Source organism: Eumetopias jubatus, unplaced genomic scaffold, assembly GCF_037043125.1.
Source record: "Eumetopias jubatus isolate StellerSeaLion01/CBP00866 unplaced genomic scaffold, mEumJub1_p1.0 scaffold_7, whole genome shotgun sequence".
Taxonomy (NCBI): Eukaryota; Metazoa; Chordata; class Mammalia; order Carnivora; family Otariidae; genus Eumetopias; species Eumetopias jubatus.
Genome location: NW_028274813.1, coordinates 91710005 through 91729766, shown reverse-complemented (window position 1 = coordinate 91729766; position 19762 = coordinate 91710005). Strand labels below are relative to the sequence as shown.

At 38.6% G+C, this 19762-nt stretch overlaps 1 protein-coding gene and 1 pseudogene across 2 annotated transcripts in view; both read right to left on the bottom strand.

The window, feature by feature from the left end:
• Nucleotides 1-19762, bottom strand: part of USP8 (ubiquitin specific peptidase 8) — a 71089-nt gene that overhangs the window by 14935 nt on the left and 36392 nt on the right. For both annotated transcript variants that reach the window (XM_028100091.2, XM_028100092.2), the window contains exons 8-10: nucleotides 16783-16945; nucleotides 13499-13643; nucleotides 12978-13201 (exon numbers count right to left, since the gene is read on the bottom strand). In XM_028100091.2, coding sequence (XP_027955892.1) covers nucleotides 12978-13201; nucleotides 13499-13643; nucleotides 16783-16945 — 532 coding nt within the window. The remainder of the gene's footprint in view (nucleotides 1-12977; nucleotides 13202-13498; nucleotides 13644-16782; nucleotides 16946-19762) is intronic.
• LOC148163944 (required for drug-induced death protein 1 pseudogene) lies at nucleotides 1469-2715 on the bottom strand (annotated as a pseudogene).

The following is a 19762-nucleotide window of genomic DNA, read 5'->3' as shown; positions in this document are numbered from 1 at the left end:
ACTAACCCTACAAAATTGTTAGAAGTGACCCAAACATCTCCCTTCCTTCCTTCGTTTTCTCTTTTCCTCACAAATATTAATGATGCAGAACTGTATCCAAGTTCATCTTCAACATGAGCCTCCAGAATATCTAGCTACAAGTTTCTCCTACACCAGTTCCTTTTTCTGTCCATTTGTCTGTCTTTCCCACCCAGCTTCTCCACATCCTGGTGCCACCTGGTTGGCGTGACCGGTGAGGCATGAGCACTGAGGCCTCCTTTGCAAGGCCTGGGGAACTTAGGGCAACATGCAGGTGCTGCTACCCACCCTATAGATGGATCAGTAACAACTATTTGGACTTCTGGATATTCTGGAAACAGTCGGAATGGTGGCCTATCACAGGGGTTAGCGGAGTGGTATGTTAAGAGGTAAGAGGAGCCTCCTCTTTCTTTCACCTTGATGGCCAATGGTCTAAGGGCAGTCTCTGGGTCGTCCTGGTGGAGCGTCCAGCCAAGGACCCATGCGGTGCTGATCTCCGAATCCAGGTGAGATGCAGACAAACTTGGCAGCACCAAAGAAGAAAGGATGCTACAAAGGCAGTCAGTGAGAGCTCATGGGCTTTGGAGGGATTTAAAGCACCCCTAGCCACCCAGCATCCCTGGTCCCTACCTGGAGCTGAAAGCCAGCCCACCTAAGATTTCCCAGGGCTGATAAACCAGAACTGGCTCCCATACTTCCACTCCTCCTAGCCACCATCTTTCTTGTTTCAACTTCCAGCACACCTGTCTCCTACTTCCTGGCTCCTTCTCTAAATCACACACTTTCTTTGAGAGCATAGCGTCTCCCTCTCTCCCAAGACAAAGTGCCTTCGGTGGCTTGGCGTAGAGGCATTGAACGGCTGTCAGCAGGCGACGGTGCCTGGCAGCTGAGGTGTGCAGCTCCAAACACAAAGCCAGACTGGGCTGGCCAGGGCGCAACAGGCAACCTCTTCAATCCACCCAGCCTGCGTCTGAACTCCCTCCTTCCCTCACTGCCAGCTGCACATTTGTGTCACGGGGGTGGCGGGGTTGGGGGGGTGGGAATCACAAGCTTTATCTGCTTTATATAGTCACACACGTCATCAACAGTTTTCAGAGTATCACAACCTTCAAAGAGATTTTCCTTCCTTCCTTCTCAAGCCCGTAATTAAATTCCAGGTGACAAAGGGGTGGAGGAAGGAGCTGGGGCATGAGACTGACAAACAGCTCCTTTGCTGCCCCCGGAACCGAGGCAGCCAAGGCTGTGAGTGCCATGTCAGGATAACCTTTCCAGAACATAACAAATCATCTTAGTCCAGGTCAAAATCCCTCTTCCCCCTTGTAATCACCACTCCGCTACCTACCCAGAGTACTCCTATCTGTCAAGCATCTGTGCCACCTCAATGTGAAGGCTTCCGTGTTAGCACACTATAATCCCAAACCTAATGTGGGCCTAATTCTCTGCCGGGCTGTCCATCGGAGCCACCTGTGGAACCATCTCATTTCATAAGAGTCATGCAAGGCTCAGTAGATGGGCAGGGATATGCCATTCATAACAGCCATCCAATTCAACGAAGAAAGACATCGTTTTTCTTCAAGGATTTTGTGGGTTTAGGTCTGAAATGGTCCGGGATTCACACAGCTCCCAGAGCAGAGCTTTCATCCATTTTTGTGCGTCTGCCCCCGCAGCTCCCATTAGCGGAGGAACGAGACCACGCTGATGGCTACTCCGAATGGGGTGGAGTAGCCCTGCAGGTTGATGACCACGTAGTGGCTTCCTTTGGTGATGACCTTCCCAACATTCTTGCCGTACTTCTTTAGCTTCTGCCGGCACCTCCTCCGGCGGCTCCTAGCAGTCCGGGAGGATGGCCAGGTGCACCTTGTGCACGCTCTGGGCCCCTGGGGGCCCCGGGCTCGTGCTCACGCTCCGGCTGCTCTGGGAGGGCGGCTGCCTCCTCATCCGCCTCCATCTGCGCTCACCCCACCCCGTTCCCGCGGCGCAGGAAGCCACTCGCTGCCTTGCTTCGGGGCCTGTCATGATGCTGCGGCCCCTCTGGCGAAGGGCTGGGGCAAGAAAACGTCAACCCCTAACATATTTCTTGAGTATACAATTTACTGAAACAAGTATAAAAACTTATAAGAATATCTGCCAGTAACAACTTGCATGATGTTCTTAGAAAACGTATTTACATTCTGCAACTAGAAAATACCATAGGAAGAATTTAGTGAAGAAATCATTCCTTTGCTCTTCACTTCTCTTTTTGCCTCTTCACTTTAAAAATCTAGTCCCTCCTCGTCTTTTCCACATTTGAGAATGAAGTAGGAAGAACCACTATGAGAATAAGGATAATAAAAGGTGGCCAGGATCCAAAATAAATGTTTCCGTTTCCATTTTAACAACTCAACCCATTTCCCCCCTAGTTTTAAAAGCAAAAGTATGATGTTATTTTCAACTTTATAATTCTTTAAGTTTCCTTGTGCCTACAGGGTAACTCCAATTTGATCCAAGTATCTCTTGATGACTGTTGCCCATCTTTCTGGTCTTATCTACTATCACACTTGCCTAGACAGACAGTAGAGAGCAGTGTTCAAGCATGTCAAAGCTACTCACTGGACCCAGAGCAAGCTTTGTTCCTTTAGTCACAAAATCTACTTGTCTCTTTAATCCTCAAATCCTACTGTACTCTTACCACGCAGAAAAAAATACTGCCTCTTCCATGAAGACCTCTCTGATACCCTCAGTCAAAATTTCTCTCCATGCTCATGCTCCAGTGACTATTAGAGCGATTATGACATTCTACCTTATATTTTGGCTGTCTTTGTGTAAGTCTCTCCTTCTAAACATCAGAGAGAATCCATAGCTTAGTCATATTTGTAAACCTTCATGTTGTCTTTCACAGAGAAAATCCTCAAAATATGTTAGACAAATTGTACCTATCACAGAAAGTAACAAGAGGATTACGGTTCAAATAACATGTTGATTAAGTTTAAGGAAGTGCAATAACATAAGCTCTTTTTTCAATTTCTTAAATTTATGTTTTAAGAAAAGTTGCCTAATCAAATACTGTTTAGTCTGAAATATTTAGAGCTGAAAAAAAAGAAGAAATGAACCATCTCATTTCATAACAAAAAATGACTTAAGTTTTCTATTCATAGTCTGTTGCACAAATCATATGGCATCCACTTCAAATGTGAAATACTGTTGAACTGTATCTGAAAAAAAATTAAAAATGAATGCTATAAAAAATCTCATTGGAAAATTCATTGGGGAGAATGAGTTTACCTTCCTTTGAGTAAAATGCAGAGGAAAAAAGCTGCATTTTTATTGTAACATATTGGTTATTTAAAATCATTTAAATAATTATTGCTAAAACATGCCTGTCGGAGAGGGGATCAAGATGGTGGAGTAGGAAGATCTTGAACTCACCTCCTTTCACAGACACACCAAAACTATAACTAAATATGAAAAACTCTCTGAGAATGATCTGAATACTAGCAAAACAGCTCTTCCACAACTAAAAATATAAATAAAAAGCCACGTTCAGAAAGGTAGGGGGGCAGAGGCACAGTCTAGTCAGTATCCACACACCTGATACAGCAATATACAAATGGCTGGAATAATTACAAATGTGGAGGTACCCCCTGAGGAGCAAGAGGTTTAAGTCCTACGTTAGGCACCCCTACCAAGGGACCTGTATAGGAAAGATGAGCCCCCATAATGTTTGGATATGAAAATCAATGGGGTTTATCTCCAGGATAGCAAGAGGGCTACAGGACCCTGAGACTCTGCTTTTAAAGGGCTAGGCCACAAACTCACTTGTTCCCAGACCCAACACAGAGGCAACAGCTTGAAAAGCACCTGGGCCATATGTGAAGGAAAGTTATTAACTGATTTTAAGGTATGTCCAGGAGGGGCAGGGATCTATAGGGATGTTCTCCAGGAACAGAAGTGCTTGTAGGTACCACTTCTGACACTCTTCATGTACCCTGCTATCACCATTCACCCCACCAGGTATTCCCCTATGGATCAGCCCTGCCCAATGTGCATACTCTGGCAGGTACCCATCCAAAGTGTTCCTGCTCAGCCACACCTGGCAGGTACCTGTGTCTCAGCCACAAGACAGCAGCCCCAAAGCAGCTCTTGCTGGGGTGGGGAAGCTGTCAGTTCTACCCAACAGCATGCCTGAACAGTTGTGATTGGGCCTCTCAGCCATCTGCACCAGGAACTAGTCCTGCCCACCAGTATGCCTACAGCAGTCTCGACCTAACCACATCAGAAAGGCATGGGATGCCTGGTTCTGGTGACCAGGGGGAGATTGCACATCTGGGCCCCACAGGGCACGTTCTACATAAGGCCACTCCTCAAGACTGGGAGATGCAGCTGACCTATCTAACACAGAGAGAAACAGAGTCAAGCAAAATGAGGAGACAGAGGTATATGTTGAAAACAAAACAAGATAAACCTCAGAAAAAGAACCAGAGATAAGTAATCTACCTGATAAAGAGTTCAACGTAATGGTCATAATGATATTCATTGAACTTGGAAGAATGGATGAATACACTAAAAACTTCATCAAAGAGGTAGAAAATATAAAAAAGCCAATCAGAGCTGAAGAAGAAAAGTAACTAACATGAAAAATACACTTGAGGGAATCAAGAGCAGATTAAAAGATGCAGAAGAACATATCAGTGATCTGGAAAACAGAGTAGTGGAAATCACTCAAGTTGAACAACAAAAAGAAAAAAGAACTTAAACAAAAGAGGGTAGTTTAAGAGATGACTAGGACAATATCAAGTGTACTAATATTTGCATTACAGGGGTACCAGAAGGAGAAGGGAAAGGGGCAGAAAACTTATTTGAAAAAATATAGCTGAAAACTTTCCTAACCTAGAGAAGAAAACAGACAATCCAGGTCTAGAAAGCACAGAACCCAAAACAAGATGAAAACAAAGAGATATGCATTAAGACATAATAATTAACACGTCAAAGGTTAAAGATAAGAGAATTGGGGCACTTGGGTGGCTTAGTCCATTGAGCATCTGCCTTCAGTTCAGGTCATGATCTCAGGGTCCTGGGATCGAGCCCTGCATCGGGCTCCCTGTTCAGCAGGGAGTCTACTTCTCCCTCTGCCCCTTCCCTGCTTGTGCTCTCTCTCGCTCTCATACAAATAAATAAAATCTTTATAAAAAAAGATAAAGAGAATTTTTAAGCAGCTAGAGGGAAGCAAAAAGTTACCTATAAAGGAAACCCTATCAGGCTCTCAGCTGATTTTTCAGCAGAAACTTTGTAGGCCAGAAGGGATTGTCAGGATATATTCAAATTGTAGAAAGGAAAAGCCAATAACCAAGGATATTCTACCTGGCAAGGTTACCACTCAGAATTAAATAAGAGATAGTTTCCCAGACAAACAAAAGTTAAAGGAGTTCACCATCACTAAACGAGCCTTATAAGAAAGGTTAAAGGAACTCTTGTTAAGTGGAAAAGAAAAGGCCATAACTAGAAGTAACATTTTAAAAGAAAAAATGTCACTGGTAAAAGTAAACATAGTAAAGGTAGGGAATCAACCAATTCTAAAGCTACTATGGAGATTATGACAAAAGTAGTAAAATCAAGTATATTTATAATAAAAAACAAAAATAAAAAATGTAAAATATGTCAAATATAAAATGTGGAGGGGTGCCTTGTCAGTTAAGTGTCTGACTCTTGGTTTCAGCTCAGGTTGTGATCTCACGGGTGGCGAGATTGAGCCCTGTGTCGGGCTTTACGCTCAGTGGGGAGTCTGCTTGAAGATTCTTTCCCTTTGCCCCTTTCCCCACTTGAGCGCACACTCTTGCTCTTAAATAAATCTTAAAAAAAAATGGAATATAAAATGTGGAGGGGATGAGTTAAAATGTAGTGGTTTTAGAATGTGCCTGAAGTTAAGTGACCATCAACTTAAAATAAACTGCTATATATATGTAAGGTGTTATATATGTACCAAAACCCAAAAGCCTGTAATAGAGACACAAAATACAGAGAAAGTAATCTAAACAAAACATTAGAGAAAGTCATCAAATCACAAGGGAAGAGAGCAAGAGAAGGAACAGAAAAGAGCTACAAAAACAATAAAAAAATTAACAAAATGGTAGTAAGTACATACCCATCAGTAATTAGTTTGAATGTAAATGGACTAAGTGCTATAATCAAAATACACAGGGTGGTAGAATGGATAAAAAAAAAAAGACCCATCTAGTATTCTGCTTACAAGAAACTTCAGACTTAAAGACACATACAGACTAAAAGTGAAGGGATGGAAAAAGACAATCCATGGAAATGGAAGCAAAAAAAAAAAAAGCTGGGGTAGCAACATTTTTATTGGACAAAATAGACTTTAAAACAAAGACTGTATGTAACAAGAGACAAAAAGGGGCATCCTATGATGATAAAGGGATCAATCCAGTTAAGAGGATATAACAATTCTAAATATTTATGCACCCATCTTAGGAGCACCTAAATACATAAAGCAAATATTAACAAACAGAAAGGAAGAAACTGATCATACTACAATAATAGCAGGGGATTTTAACACCATATTTACATCAATGGATAGATCATCCAGACAGAAAATAAACAAGGGAAACAGTAGCTTGGAAGGACACATTAGACCACACTGATCTAACAGACATATACAATATATTCTGTCTCAAAACAGCAGAGCATACATTATTTTCAAGTATACATGAAACCTTCTCCAGAACAGATCACATGTTAGGCCACAAAACAAGTCTCAATACATTTAAGAAGACTGAAATCGTATCAAGCATCTTTTCCAACCATAACAGTATGAAACTAGAAATCAATTGTAAGAAAAACTCTGGAAAGAATACAAACACAAAGAGCTACTAAACAACAAATGGGTCAACCAAGAAATCAAAGAGGAAATTAAAAAATACATGGAAACAAATGAACATGAAAGCACAATGGTCCAAATCTTTGGGATGCAGCAAAAACAGTTCTAAGAGAGAAGTCTACAGAGATATAGGCCTACCTCAAGAAACAAGAAAAATCTCAAATAAAAATACCTAACCTTATACCTAAATAAACTAGAAAAATAACAAAGCCCCAAACTAGAAGGAAGGAAATAAAAAAGAGCAGAAATAAATGAAATAGTAAAAGATCAATGAAATAACAATTGACACCACAGAAATACAAAAGATTATAGAAGATTATGAAAAATTATATGCCAACAAATCGGACATCCTAGGAGAAATGGATAAATTCTTTGAAACATACAATCTTCTAAGACTCAATCAGAAGAAAAGAAAATCTTAACAGTTTAATTATAGGCATACTTTGTTTTACTGCACTTTGCTTTATGCACTTCACAGATATTATATTTTTTAAAAACTAAAGGTTTCTGGCAACCCTGATTTAAGCAAGTCTATTAGTGCCACTCCTCCAACAGCATTTGCTCACTTCATGTCTCTGTGTCACATTTTGGTAATTCTCACAATATTTCAACCATTTTATTATTACTTTATGTCATAGTGATTTGTGATCAATGATCTTTGATGTTACTATTTTAATTTTTTTCCAGTGCTATGAACCATACCCATATAATTTAATAAATGTTGCATACGTTATGACTGCTCCATGGACCAGCTGTTCCCCAGTCTCTCTCCCTCTCCTTGGGCCTCTCTATTCCCCAAGATACAATATTGAAATTAGGCCAATGAATATAACATTGCAATGGCCTCTTACATGTTCAAGTGAAAGGAAGAGTCACACATCTATCATTTTATTTTTTTTTTAATTTTATTTATTTATTTGACAGAGCGTGAGTACAAGCAGGGGAAGCGGCAGGCAGAGGGAGGGAAGCACGCTTCCCACTGAGCAGGGAGCCTGGTGTGGGGCTTGATCCCAGGACCCTGGGATCATGACCTGAGCCGAAGGCAGACACTTAACCAACTGAGCCACCGAGGCATCCCTATTTAAAGACTTTTTTTTTTTTTAAATTTTAGAGAGGCAGTGTTGGGGGGGGAGGGGCAGGGGGAGAGGTGAGCGAGAATCTCAAGCAGACTCTGTCCTGAGCATGGAGCCCGATGTGGGGCTTGATCTCACAACCCTGAGATCATGACTTCAGCCAAAATCAAGAGTTGGATGCTTAACTGACTGAGCCACCCAAGTGCCCTGACATCTATCACTTTAAATCAAAAGCCAGAAACAATTAAGCTTAATGAGGAAGGTATGTCAAAAGCTGAGCTAGGCCAAAAGCTAGGCCTTATGTCAAACAGCCAAACTGAAAATGAAAAGAAATTCTTGAAAAAAATTTAAAGTGTTATTCCAGTGAACACACAAATAATAAGAAAATGAAACAGACTTACTACTTATATGAGAAAGTTTTAGTGGACTGGATAGAAGACCAAATCAGCCACAACATTTCCACAAACCGAAGCCTAATCCAGAGTAAGGCCCTAACTTTCTTCAACTCTATGAAGGCTGAGAGAGGCGAGGAAGCTGGGGAAAGAAAAAAAATGATGCTGGCAAAGGTTGGGTCATGAGATTTAAGGAAAGTAGCTATATCCATAACATAAAAGTTCAAGGTGACGCAGCAGGTAATGATGTAAAAGCTGCAGCAAGTTGTCTAGAAGCTCTAGCTAAGATAATTAATATAGATGAAACAGCCTTATATTGGACAAGATGCCATCTAGGACTTAGCTGGAGAGGAGAAGTCAATACCTGGCTTCAAGGCTTCAGAAGACAGGCTTACTCTCTTGTTAGGGGTCAATGCAGCTGGTGACTTTCAGTTGAAGCCAATGCTCACTGACCATTCCAAAAATCCTAAGGCTCTTAAGAAAGATGCTACATCTAACTCTGCCTGTGCTCTATCAATGGAACAACAAAGCCTGGATGACAGCACATCTGTTTAAAACATGATTTACTGAATATTTTAAGCACACAATGAGACCTACTCCTCCAGGAAAAAGACTCCTTTTAAAATATTCCTGCTCATTGACAATGTACCTGGTAACCCAAGAGTTCTGATTGAAAACAATGTTTTTGTGCCTGTTTTTTTTGTTTTGTTTTGTTTTCATGTCTGTTAACACAACACCCATTCTGCAGCCCACTGATCAAGAAGTCATGATAACTTCCAAGTTTTATTACTTAAATTCATTTTGTGAGGATAGAACTGGTTAGATAGTGATTCCTACAATGGATGGAGGCAAGGTTAATTGAAAACCTGGAAAGGATACACCATTCTACATCAAGTTAAGAACACTAGTGATTCCTAGAAAGATGTCAAAATTTCAACATTAACAGGACTTTGGAAGAAACTGATTCCAGGCCTCATGGATGACTCTGAGGAGTTCGAGACTGAAGTGGTGGAAATAGCAAGAAAACTAGAATTACAAGTAGAGCCTGAAGATATGACTAAATTGCTGCTATCTCACAAAAAAACTTGCACGGATGAACAGTTGCTTCTTTTGGAGGAGTAAAGAATGTGGTTTCTTGAAATGGAATCTACTGGAAGAAGCTGTGAAGACTGTTGAAATGACAACAAAGGATTTAGACTATAACATAAACTTAGTTGATAAAGGAGTGGCAGGGTCTGAGAGGATGGACTCCAATTTTGAAAGAAATTTTATTTATTTTTATTAAATATTTATTTGACAGAGAGACACACAGAGAGAGAAGGAACACAAGCAGGGGGAGTGGGAGAGGGAGAAGCAGGGTCTCCGCCAAGCAGGGAGCCCGATGAGGAGCTTGATCCTAGAACCCTGGGATCATGACCTGAGCCAAAGGCAGACACTTAATGACTGAGCCACCCAGACACCCCAAAAGAAGTTTTATTATGGGGAAAATGCTATCAAATAGTACTGCATACTACAAAGGAATCATTCATGAAAGAGTTAACAGATACAGAGAACTTCACTGTTGTCTTATTTTAAGAAATTGCCACAGCTACCCCAAACTTTAGCAACCACCCTTTATCAATCAATAGCCATCAACACAGGCAAGACCCTCCACCAACAAAAAGATTATATCTTCTGAAATCTCAAATGACAGTTAGCACTGTTAGCAGTATTTTCAATTAAGATATGAACATTGTGTTTTTAGTCACAATGCTACTGTACACTTAATAGACTACAATACAGTGTAAAGATAACTTTTATATGCACCAGAAAACCAAAAAATTCACTGGACTTGCTTTATCATGATATCTGCTTTATTGTGGTGGCCTGGAAAGAAACCCACAATATCTCTGTTGTATACCTGTACTAGCAATGAAATTGAATCAGTAATCACAAACTCCCATCAACCCAAAGTCCAGGAACAGATGTGACTTCTACCAAAGAAGAGTTAATACCTATTCTTCTCAAACTATTGCAAGAAATCAAAGAGGAAGGAACACTTCTAAATTTGTTGTACAAGTTCAGCATTACCCTCATACCAACAGCAGACAAAAACAATACAAAAAAGTACATTACTGGCCAACATCCCTGATGAACTGAGATGTAAGAATCTTCAACAAAATATTAGCAAGCTGAATTCAATAATGCATTAAAAGGATCATGCACCACAATCAAGAGGGATTTATTCCAGGGATACAAGGATGGTTCAATATTTGCAAATAAATTAACAAAATGAAGGATAAAACCCATATGAGCATCTCAGTAGATGCAGAAGCATTTGACAAAATAATCATCTTTTCATGCTAAAAACTCAACAAACTGGGTATATAGCAAACACACCTCAATATAATAAGGAAATATATGACAAACCCACACCTAACATCACACTCAATAGTGAAATGCTGAAATATTTTCCTCAAGGTAAGAACAAGAAGGATGCCTACCTTTCTACTTTTGTTCAACATAGCACTGGAAGTCCTAGCCACAACAATCAGTTAGGAAAAGGAAAGAGAGGCATCCAAATTGGTAAGGAAGAAGTGAAACTGGTACTATTTATAGATCACAAGACACTATATGTAGAAAACCCTACACTGCACCAGAAAACCTATTAGAACTAATAAATGAATTCAGTAAGGTTGCAGGATACAAAATCAATATACAAAATTTGTTCTGTTTCTACACACTAATAATGAAATAATCAAAAGATTAAAATACTTATGAATAAATTTAACCATGAGGTAAAAAACCTGTACTCTAAAAACTTTTAAGACACTGATGAAAGAAACTAAAGATGAGAGAAATACAAAGATATACCATGCTTGTGGAGTGGAAGAATTAATATTGTTAAAACATCAATGCTACCCAAAGCATCCTACTGAAGGGTAGTATTTATTTACAAATGACATATTTGATAATGGGTTAAGATCCAAAATATATAAAGAACTCATACAACTCAACACCAAAAAACCCAAACAATCTGATTTAATGGGCAGAGGACCCAAACAGACATTTTTCCAAAGAAGTCATACAGTAGCCAAGAGACACATGAAAAGATGCTCAACATTACTAATCATCAGGGAAATGCAAATTAAAACCACAATGAGGTATCACATTAAAAAAAAAAAAGATTTATTTTTTTGAGAGCAAGCAAGCACATGGTAGGAGGATGGGAAGGGAGAGAGAAACTTAAGTAGAGTATATGCTGAGCGTGGAGCCCAATGGGGGGCTTGATCCCACAACCCTGAGGATCACAACCTGAGCCAAAACCAAGAGTCAGAGGCTCAACCAACTGAGCCATCCAGGTGCTCCCAAGTATCACTTTACAGCTGTCAGAATGGGTAAAATCAAAAAGAGCAGAAATAGCAAGTGTTGGTGAGGATGTGATGAAAAAGAAATCTGGTACACCATTGGTGGGAATGTAAATTGATGCAGCTGCTAGAGAAAACAGTATGGAAATTCCTCAAAAAATGAAAAACAGAACCATATGGTCTAGCAATTCCACTTCTGATAATTCCATTCATCTGAAGAAAATGAAAACATTAATTCAAAAAGATATATGCACCCCATGTTAATTAAAGTATTTACAAAGCTAAGATATGGAAACAACTTGCATTCATCAAGAGATGAATAGATAAAGAACATGTGGTGTATATATGGTGATACAGTACTCATCCATAAAAAAGAATAAAATCTTATCACTTGCAGTACATGCGTGGACCTAAAGGGTATTATGCTAAGTGAAATAAGTCAGAGAAAGACAGATACTTGTATGATTTCACTAGTATGTGTAATCTAAAAAGCAAGACAAACAAAACAAAACTGAAACAGACTAATAAATAAAGAGAACAAACTGGTGGTTGCCCAGGGGGAAGGGGTTTGAGGAGGTTGGATGAAATAGGTAAGGGGATTAAGAAGTACAAACTTAGAATTAAGAAATAAGTCACAGGGATGTAAAGTATAGCATAGAAAATATAGTCAAAATAATATCTTAATGACTTTGATGACAGATGGTATCTAGACTTATGGTGATGATTTCCCAATGTATATAAATGTCTAATTACTATGTTGTACATCTGAAACTAATATCATACCGTGTGGCAATAAAACTTCACTAATAACAAAAGTAACAATAACAAAAACCATGCATGTTATTTACATATCAAATTCTAAGGAAATGGAACAAAAGTATTATTTTGAAAGCAAAATATTGATATCACATATCTATCATCTTTAAGCCAAACTATTTGGGAAAATACTACGGGTTAAATTATATACAAGAAAACCCTGAAAATGTTCATATTTACTGTGGTAATACAGTCTTTTACTGGTACTACCTGTAGTAAATGGGCTGCTAGCTGGCTTTGAAATCTTTTGAATTATCTATTCTAATACTGCTGTGGCAACAGGACTGAATTATAATGAAACATTTTTATAGCCAAAAGGAACCAAAACATGTAAGTTCTCTTCACTGGTATTTTTCTTTACAAAATATAAAAGGTTATATATAAAACTTCATTTGTATACTATGCATTTAATATAATATTAAAAAAAGAGAAACAATACAGTTAAAAGAAATCAAGAACATACCTGTGGAACATTCTTTATAACAGGCACTGGCTGAATAATGGGTAAAACATCAGATTTAGAAGCAGCAATTGGCTCAACTGGAGTTGATATGTTCAGTGGTGCCATTCTCTCATCTTGATCATTTATCAATTCTATATTTTCACTTACTTCTACAGAAGGAGGTGGCATCTGGGCAGTAGGTTTAGAAGGAACTGATTCTTCCAGTGAAGGATAAGTAAAATCCACTAAAATCCCCAAAAGAATAATATTTTTCAAAGAACAGCAAACCCCATAAATAGTATTTACATATCTCATGCATGTTATACGTAATAGTTAAATGTACAGTAAATGAGGTGACAACCACAACAATCTTAAAGAATTAACTTCCAGGCTGTGAACATCTTGTATTTTTTATGCCTGAAAACAAACTGCTATCCAATAGGACAAGTACACACACAACCAAGAACATTACCCTGAGAACATAAGTAATTTAAAGTTTATTTTACCAAAGCAATTTTAAACAAAAATTTTCACATACATACATGAGATAGACACCTCTTCATTCTTGCCTCGTGGGGGTGGAGTGACTTTAGCATTTGTAGTATACTGAGGATAACAAAGGAGCCAGTTTTCATAGCCTCCTTCTAAAACCAAAGGCTCATTGCGCAGGACAGTTTTACTTTCCCACTATAAAATAAGGAAATAGTATTTTTAATATGGCGGCAGTCTCTTCACAGTTAAAAACACAAAAAACTGAGTTGGAATTTTAAAACTGCTCTTAAAGATTCATCTTTGAAATGATAAAAAATGAGAGCTGAATTCAAAATTCAGCATTGAATGAAAGAAAATGGATAGATCAGGTTTTTAAAACCACACAAGTAATCCATGATCTTAGAAGAAAGTTATGAAAAAAAGTTCATATACCTAACCACCCAAAGATACCACTTTAACATTTTAGGGTTTTCTATGCAGATGTATATTTTTTAAATTTTATTTTTACGAAACAGTGAAACTTCTACGCTGCTGCTTTTCTCTTTTATGAACATCTTTTATTAACAGTTATACCACCATTTGTAATGACCAGATAATATTCTATTTTATACACACACACACACCACCCCCAAACTGAATCAATCATTGGAATACACTATGGTTATTTTCCCCATTAATTATAAACAATGCTGAGATAAACACTGAAGATCCTTATATATGCACGCACCCAATCAACTCCATTAGGGAAAATCCCCAGAAGAGGTGCTGCTGAGCCAAGGCACATGAACATTTTAAGGCTTTTGATATATATTCCTAATCTTTAAATGATCTTTAAAAATATATATCCATGTATTTTTATAGGGTAATTTACTAGAACTAGAACTGCTGGATTGAAAGTTTGGTAGATGCTGCCAAATTGCCCTTCAAAAAGACAATACCAATTTATATATTTGCCAATACTGTATGAGAATGCCTATTATAAATCTTTATAATTTTTACCAAACTGGTAGACATAAAATGGTATGTTTTAATTAGCTTTTATCAGTGAAGCTGCACATCTTTTAGTATATTTATTAACCACTGATATTCTAGGACATAACTAATCTCCCTTGTCCATTTTCCGGTAGAGTTTGCTATTTTCTTAGTAAATAGTGAAGGTAGTCTGAATATTAAGAAAAATAGCTCTTTGTCATATATGTTACAATTATTTTTCCTGATTGACTTTTACTTTACTTATGGGATTTTTAACACAGTCAAATATATAGATCTTCCTTTACAGTGTCTTGATTTAGGATCAAGTTAATAAAAAACACCCACAAATGGTTTTTCCTAGTATTTCCTGTTTCAATCAATATATTTATGTCAATGACCCATTTGGAATATACTGTGATCTAAGAAGTAAGGTAGGGGTCCCCCTTCTTTACGTAGTGGCTAGCCAGTTGTCCCCAAACCATTCATTTCAATGCATTTTTTCCACACTGATTTACGTCATCTTTACCTTATGAAACCTTTACCTTTATGAAACTGTCACTTTTGTAGGTCAAAACTAGGTGATTATTAGCAGTTTCATATATCAATCTATACTTGGGTGTATTTCTAGATTCCCTGTTTTAAAGCATGAATTGTTTTAAGGCTTTAAGATTGCCCTCCTGAAGAGTAATGTTCCATATCAACTGACCTTCCTACCAGCACATTAAGTTTAATCTTACCAGCATTCAGTGCTATCAGTTTAATAATTTAACAAATTAAACTGGGTGTTATTTTTACCTTTGTTAATTTAATCAACAAAATAGCATTCACTATTTCAATTTGCATTTCTACCAGTAAAGATGATCATTTTTATGTTCTGTCACTTATTCAGGTCTGTGTCCACTACTTATTACACTATTTTATCTTAAATAATTTTCTTATTTGCAAAAAGCTCTTCATATTTTAGTTGTCCTAAACTACAGTTGACTGTTGAACAACATGGGTTTGAACTGCTCAAGTCTACTTACACTTTTTTTTTTTCTTTTGGGTTGACAGCAAAAGTCACGGGCATTTATTTACAACTGCCCATTCTAGTCTCCATGGAAACAAATCGAAAGTGACTGGTGCAGAGGTAGTGCCTGCTGTCCACTGAGTACCTGGGGAAACCTCCCGAGGCTGTCAGCAGCCCTCAGCAATCCCCAGCAGCCCCGAACTGGACAGGGCTATAGGTTACCGTGTGCCAACAGAGTGGTTAGGTTGAAAGCCCTAGGCTGGCGGGCAGGAGGCTGGGCTGAAGTGGAGGAATGCACCCAGAGGGCAGCACGGTGCTGCCCAGGAAGCCCAGCATCCCTGACACTCCCCTCTCCCGGCCCTCGTCTTCTTTGGGTTTAGGACCCTCCCTGGCCAGGGGCAGATCACTCGCCACAGTGGTTCCTGGAGGCCAGAACACACATGTGCGGCTGCAGCTGCCAATAGCCCTAGGCTGGTGGTACACCTCTAGGCAGACAGGGCAGCTGTACTGTGCTCCAGGGTGCTGTCGCTACTTGCAGGCCTACCCAGCAGCTGCCACTGCTGAGCGGAAGCCACCAGGCTGTGGAACATTGCCATCCCAGGGCCAGATCCACTGTTGCCACCAACCTTGTCCCAACACTGCCCATCCGCCTATATGGGCAGATAAATATATGCACAATAAATATACGTACAGTACTATAAATGTAGTTTCTCTTCCTTATGATTTTAATAACATTTTCTTTTCTCCAGCTTACTTTACTGTAAGAATACAATGCATAATACATATACAAAATACGTGTTAATTGACTATGTTATCAGTAAGGCTTCTGGCCAACAGGAGGCTATTAGTAGTAAAACTTGGGAGAAGTCAAAAGTTGTGGCAGGGTGTTGGCACCCCTAACCCCTGCCTTGTTCAAAGGCTAACTGTACTACCACATTTTTTGCGAATATTTTCCTGTTTGTCTCCTACATTCTAACCTTATGGTATTTTTTCACACTTAAAGTTTTATTTATCAAGTCAACCCATCTTTTTCTTCTTAGGGACTTCTTCCTTTGCTTTTATGTTTTCATAGTCTAATTCTTTTTTTTTTTTCCCATAGTCTAATTCTTAAAACAAAAAATAATGTTTTTTTCAGACAATTTATGTTCCTGGAAATTCTAATCCTACTTTATATAGATCAGTTTATTATTAGTTGGTGATTTAAAACTAGTCTTTTGGGTCTGAATTAAAAAAAAAAAAATCTACAACCAAAGCTGATTGATCTTCTTATCCTTAAGATAAACAGCTAGTCAATATACCTTTCTAACAACCAAATAAGGCTTACAATTACAATAAACAAGGAAACTTGCTAACCTTGAAAAGTGCATCTTTCAGACTCCGTAGAGTTGTTCCAAGTTGTAAATCTTTTGTAGAACTAAACCAGTCAAGAAGTACCACATATTCCACATTCCCCCTCTTCTTCCATGTGTCTTTAGAATCATCTGGGAGTTTTGCTTCAATCCAACTAGCAGTGACTCTGAAATGTTAATAATGGGCAAAGGTAGACAAGAGGCCCTAATATACTAATATAAGACACTGAGTTTTCTTCTAGTCTGTATCACACCATAGCAAACTTTAAGAAACATTTCTTCCTAAGGTCAAACTGTGTTATCAGGATATTAAATATCCCAAAATGTTTAACAACTTCACCTCTGCATAACACTGGAATATATTTTAGTAATCATTAGAAACTAAAAGACATAGACTCAATTCTGACCCTTCACAAAAAAGGGGGCCAAAACTGAAAGATGCTCATTTGAGCATCTCTCTCAGCCACATGTAAATAACTGGGGGGGATCACTTAAGTAACATTTATACTTCAGTTCTCGTATACCTATATAATTAATAGCCAAATATGAAAATGTTTATTTAACAAACACACAGAGCATTTACTATGTGCCAGGTACTATTCTAAATGCTTTGTTCTCATACAATCTCACTGAATCCTTGCTACAAATCCTATGAAGTAGACATTACTATCCCCATTTTATAAATGGAGAAACTGAGGCACAAAGATGTTAAGTAACCTGCCCAAGGTTACAGCTGCTAAGTCAACTTAAATTCAAACTCAGGCAATCTGGTTCATGTCCATGCTCTTAGTTGCTTTGCGGTGCTGCCTCTTATCATCAACTGTGAATAATATCAACTCTATATTAAAGCATGTTGTTCATGTCCTCTTTTGCTCACATAAAAGTTAAAAGTTCGTACCTAAAGTCTTAATGGGCCTGCAGCATGGGCCCTCTCCCCCAATCCTATTTTATCAACTCCTCATCACTAACTACTTACCCCCTTACTCCACTCCTTGCCAGCCACTGGCTTCCTTGTAGTTCCTGGTTATCAAAGTATTCTCCTGCCTAAGGGCCTCTGCTCCTGCTGCCCTTCTGTCTGGAACCCTTTTCCCGCAGATAACTGCATCACTCATTTGCCTTATCCCCTCAAGATCTGCTCAGTAATAACTTTGCTGAGAAGCTTTCCTGGATTAAAATTTTAATACCTATCCCAGTGTACACACTTGACACACCCATGTCCACAGCACTTACTAGTAGCAGACATACATTTCAAGTGTTATGGTCTGTTTCACTACCCCACCTCCCTGTTAAATACAAGTTCTGTGAAGCAAAATTTTTGTTCAATAGTTAAGCCCCAGAACTTAGACCATAGCAATCCTGCCCACAGTAAACTAATGCTCAGTACATATCTGCTGAATGACTGAATGAATAATATAGTAGAATAATACAGACTTGCTCCTCCAGGTAAGGAACTCCATATTATCCCTAGCAAAGCACCCAAGCATTTTAATATTTAAGTGATGATACTGGCAAGGCAGGACTGGTGCACTTTTATTCACAAGTAAGACAAAATGGTTTGGATTACTTAAAAGAAAAAAAACCTCGTTCCTATATAATAATACTGGCTACTATATCTTCTAGGAAAATAAAGAAAAAGAGAAAAAATATAAAATATTGTCTCATAATATTCTCACCTGATACACAGTGATCGGAAGGATGTTCGGTCAACAAAGAATGAAAAATACTGAAATGTCATATTCTTAAGGACTATTTCTGACTCTAGGGATGTATCTGCCTAAATACTCTTTGTCTAAAAATTCAAGATCAGTATTCTATAAAAAACACTTTAGGAAATAATAGTATCAACCAGTATTTCCTAAATTTCAGTCTTTCTTGTATCACCTTTACAAGCTGCTTCAATTTTGCTCTAACTTGCCTATTATTTAATATTTTAACTTATTTAATTACTTAATTGAAAGTGATCCTTTAGTTAAACTTAACAGGAAAATGTATATTCCTATATACATGGAAAAACAGCATCATATCTAATATAAAGGACAATTATAAAAATAAAATAGATCAGGAAATTATATTGTATTCACACAATAAGTCAGCATACAGCAATGAGGATAAATGAACCACAACTATGCACAATAATATAGATGACTTTCACAAACACAAAGTTTTGTTTTTGTTTTTTTTTAAGATTTTATTTATTTATTTGACACAGAGAGAGAGAGAGAGAGAGAGAGAATGAGTACAAGCAGGGGGAGCGGCAGGCAGAAGAAGAGGGAGAAGTAGGCTCTCAGCTGAGCAGGGAGCCCAACACGGGACTCGATCCCAGGAGCCTGGGATCATGACCTGAGCCGAAGGCAGATGCTTAACCAACTGAGCCACGCAGGCGCCCTCACAAATGCAAAGTTGAGTTTAAGAAGCCAGACATAAAAGACTACAGATTGTATATTTCCTTCTATATAAAATACAAAAACAGACAAAAATACATCTGTTCTGTTAGAAGCTGGTGGTTCCCTTTGGTGGGTGGGGATATGGGTAGTGACTAACAGAGGGCATATGAAAGGCTTCTGGAGGGGCAAGGAAGAGAGTCAGCTAAAAGTGGGAAGTAGAAGTTAGGAGTGGAGACAGTACCCAGGGCAAAACACTGTCTGTCAGGGGCACCTGGGTGGCTCAATCGTTAAGCGTCTGCCTTCGGCTCAGGTCATGATTCCAGGGTCCCGGGATCGAGCCCCACATCGGGCTCCCCGCTCTGTGGGAAGCCTGCTTCTCCCTCTCCCACTCACCCTGTTTTTGTTCTCTCTCTCGCTGTGTCTCTCTGTCAAATAAAGAAACAAAATCTTAAAAAAAAATTTTAAATAAATTAAAAAAAAAGAAAGGCTTCTGGAGTGATGCTAATATTCTATTTCTGGTCCAGATGTTAGTTAAATGGGTGTGTTCAGTTTTTGAAAATTCACTGGGCTAAATACTTAGGATAGGAGTACTTTTGGTTG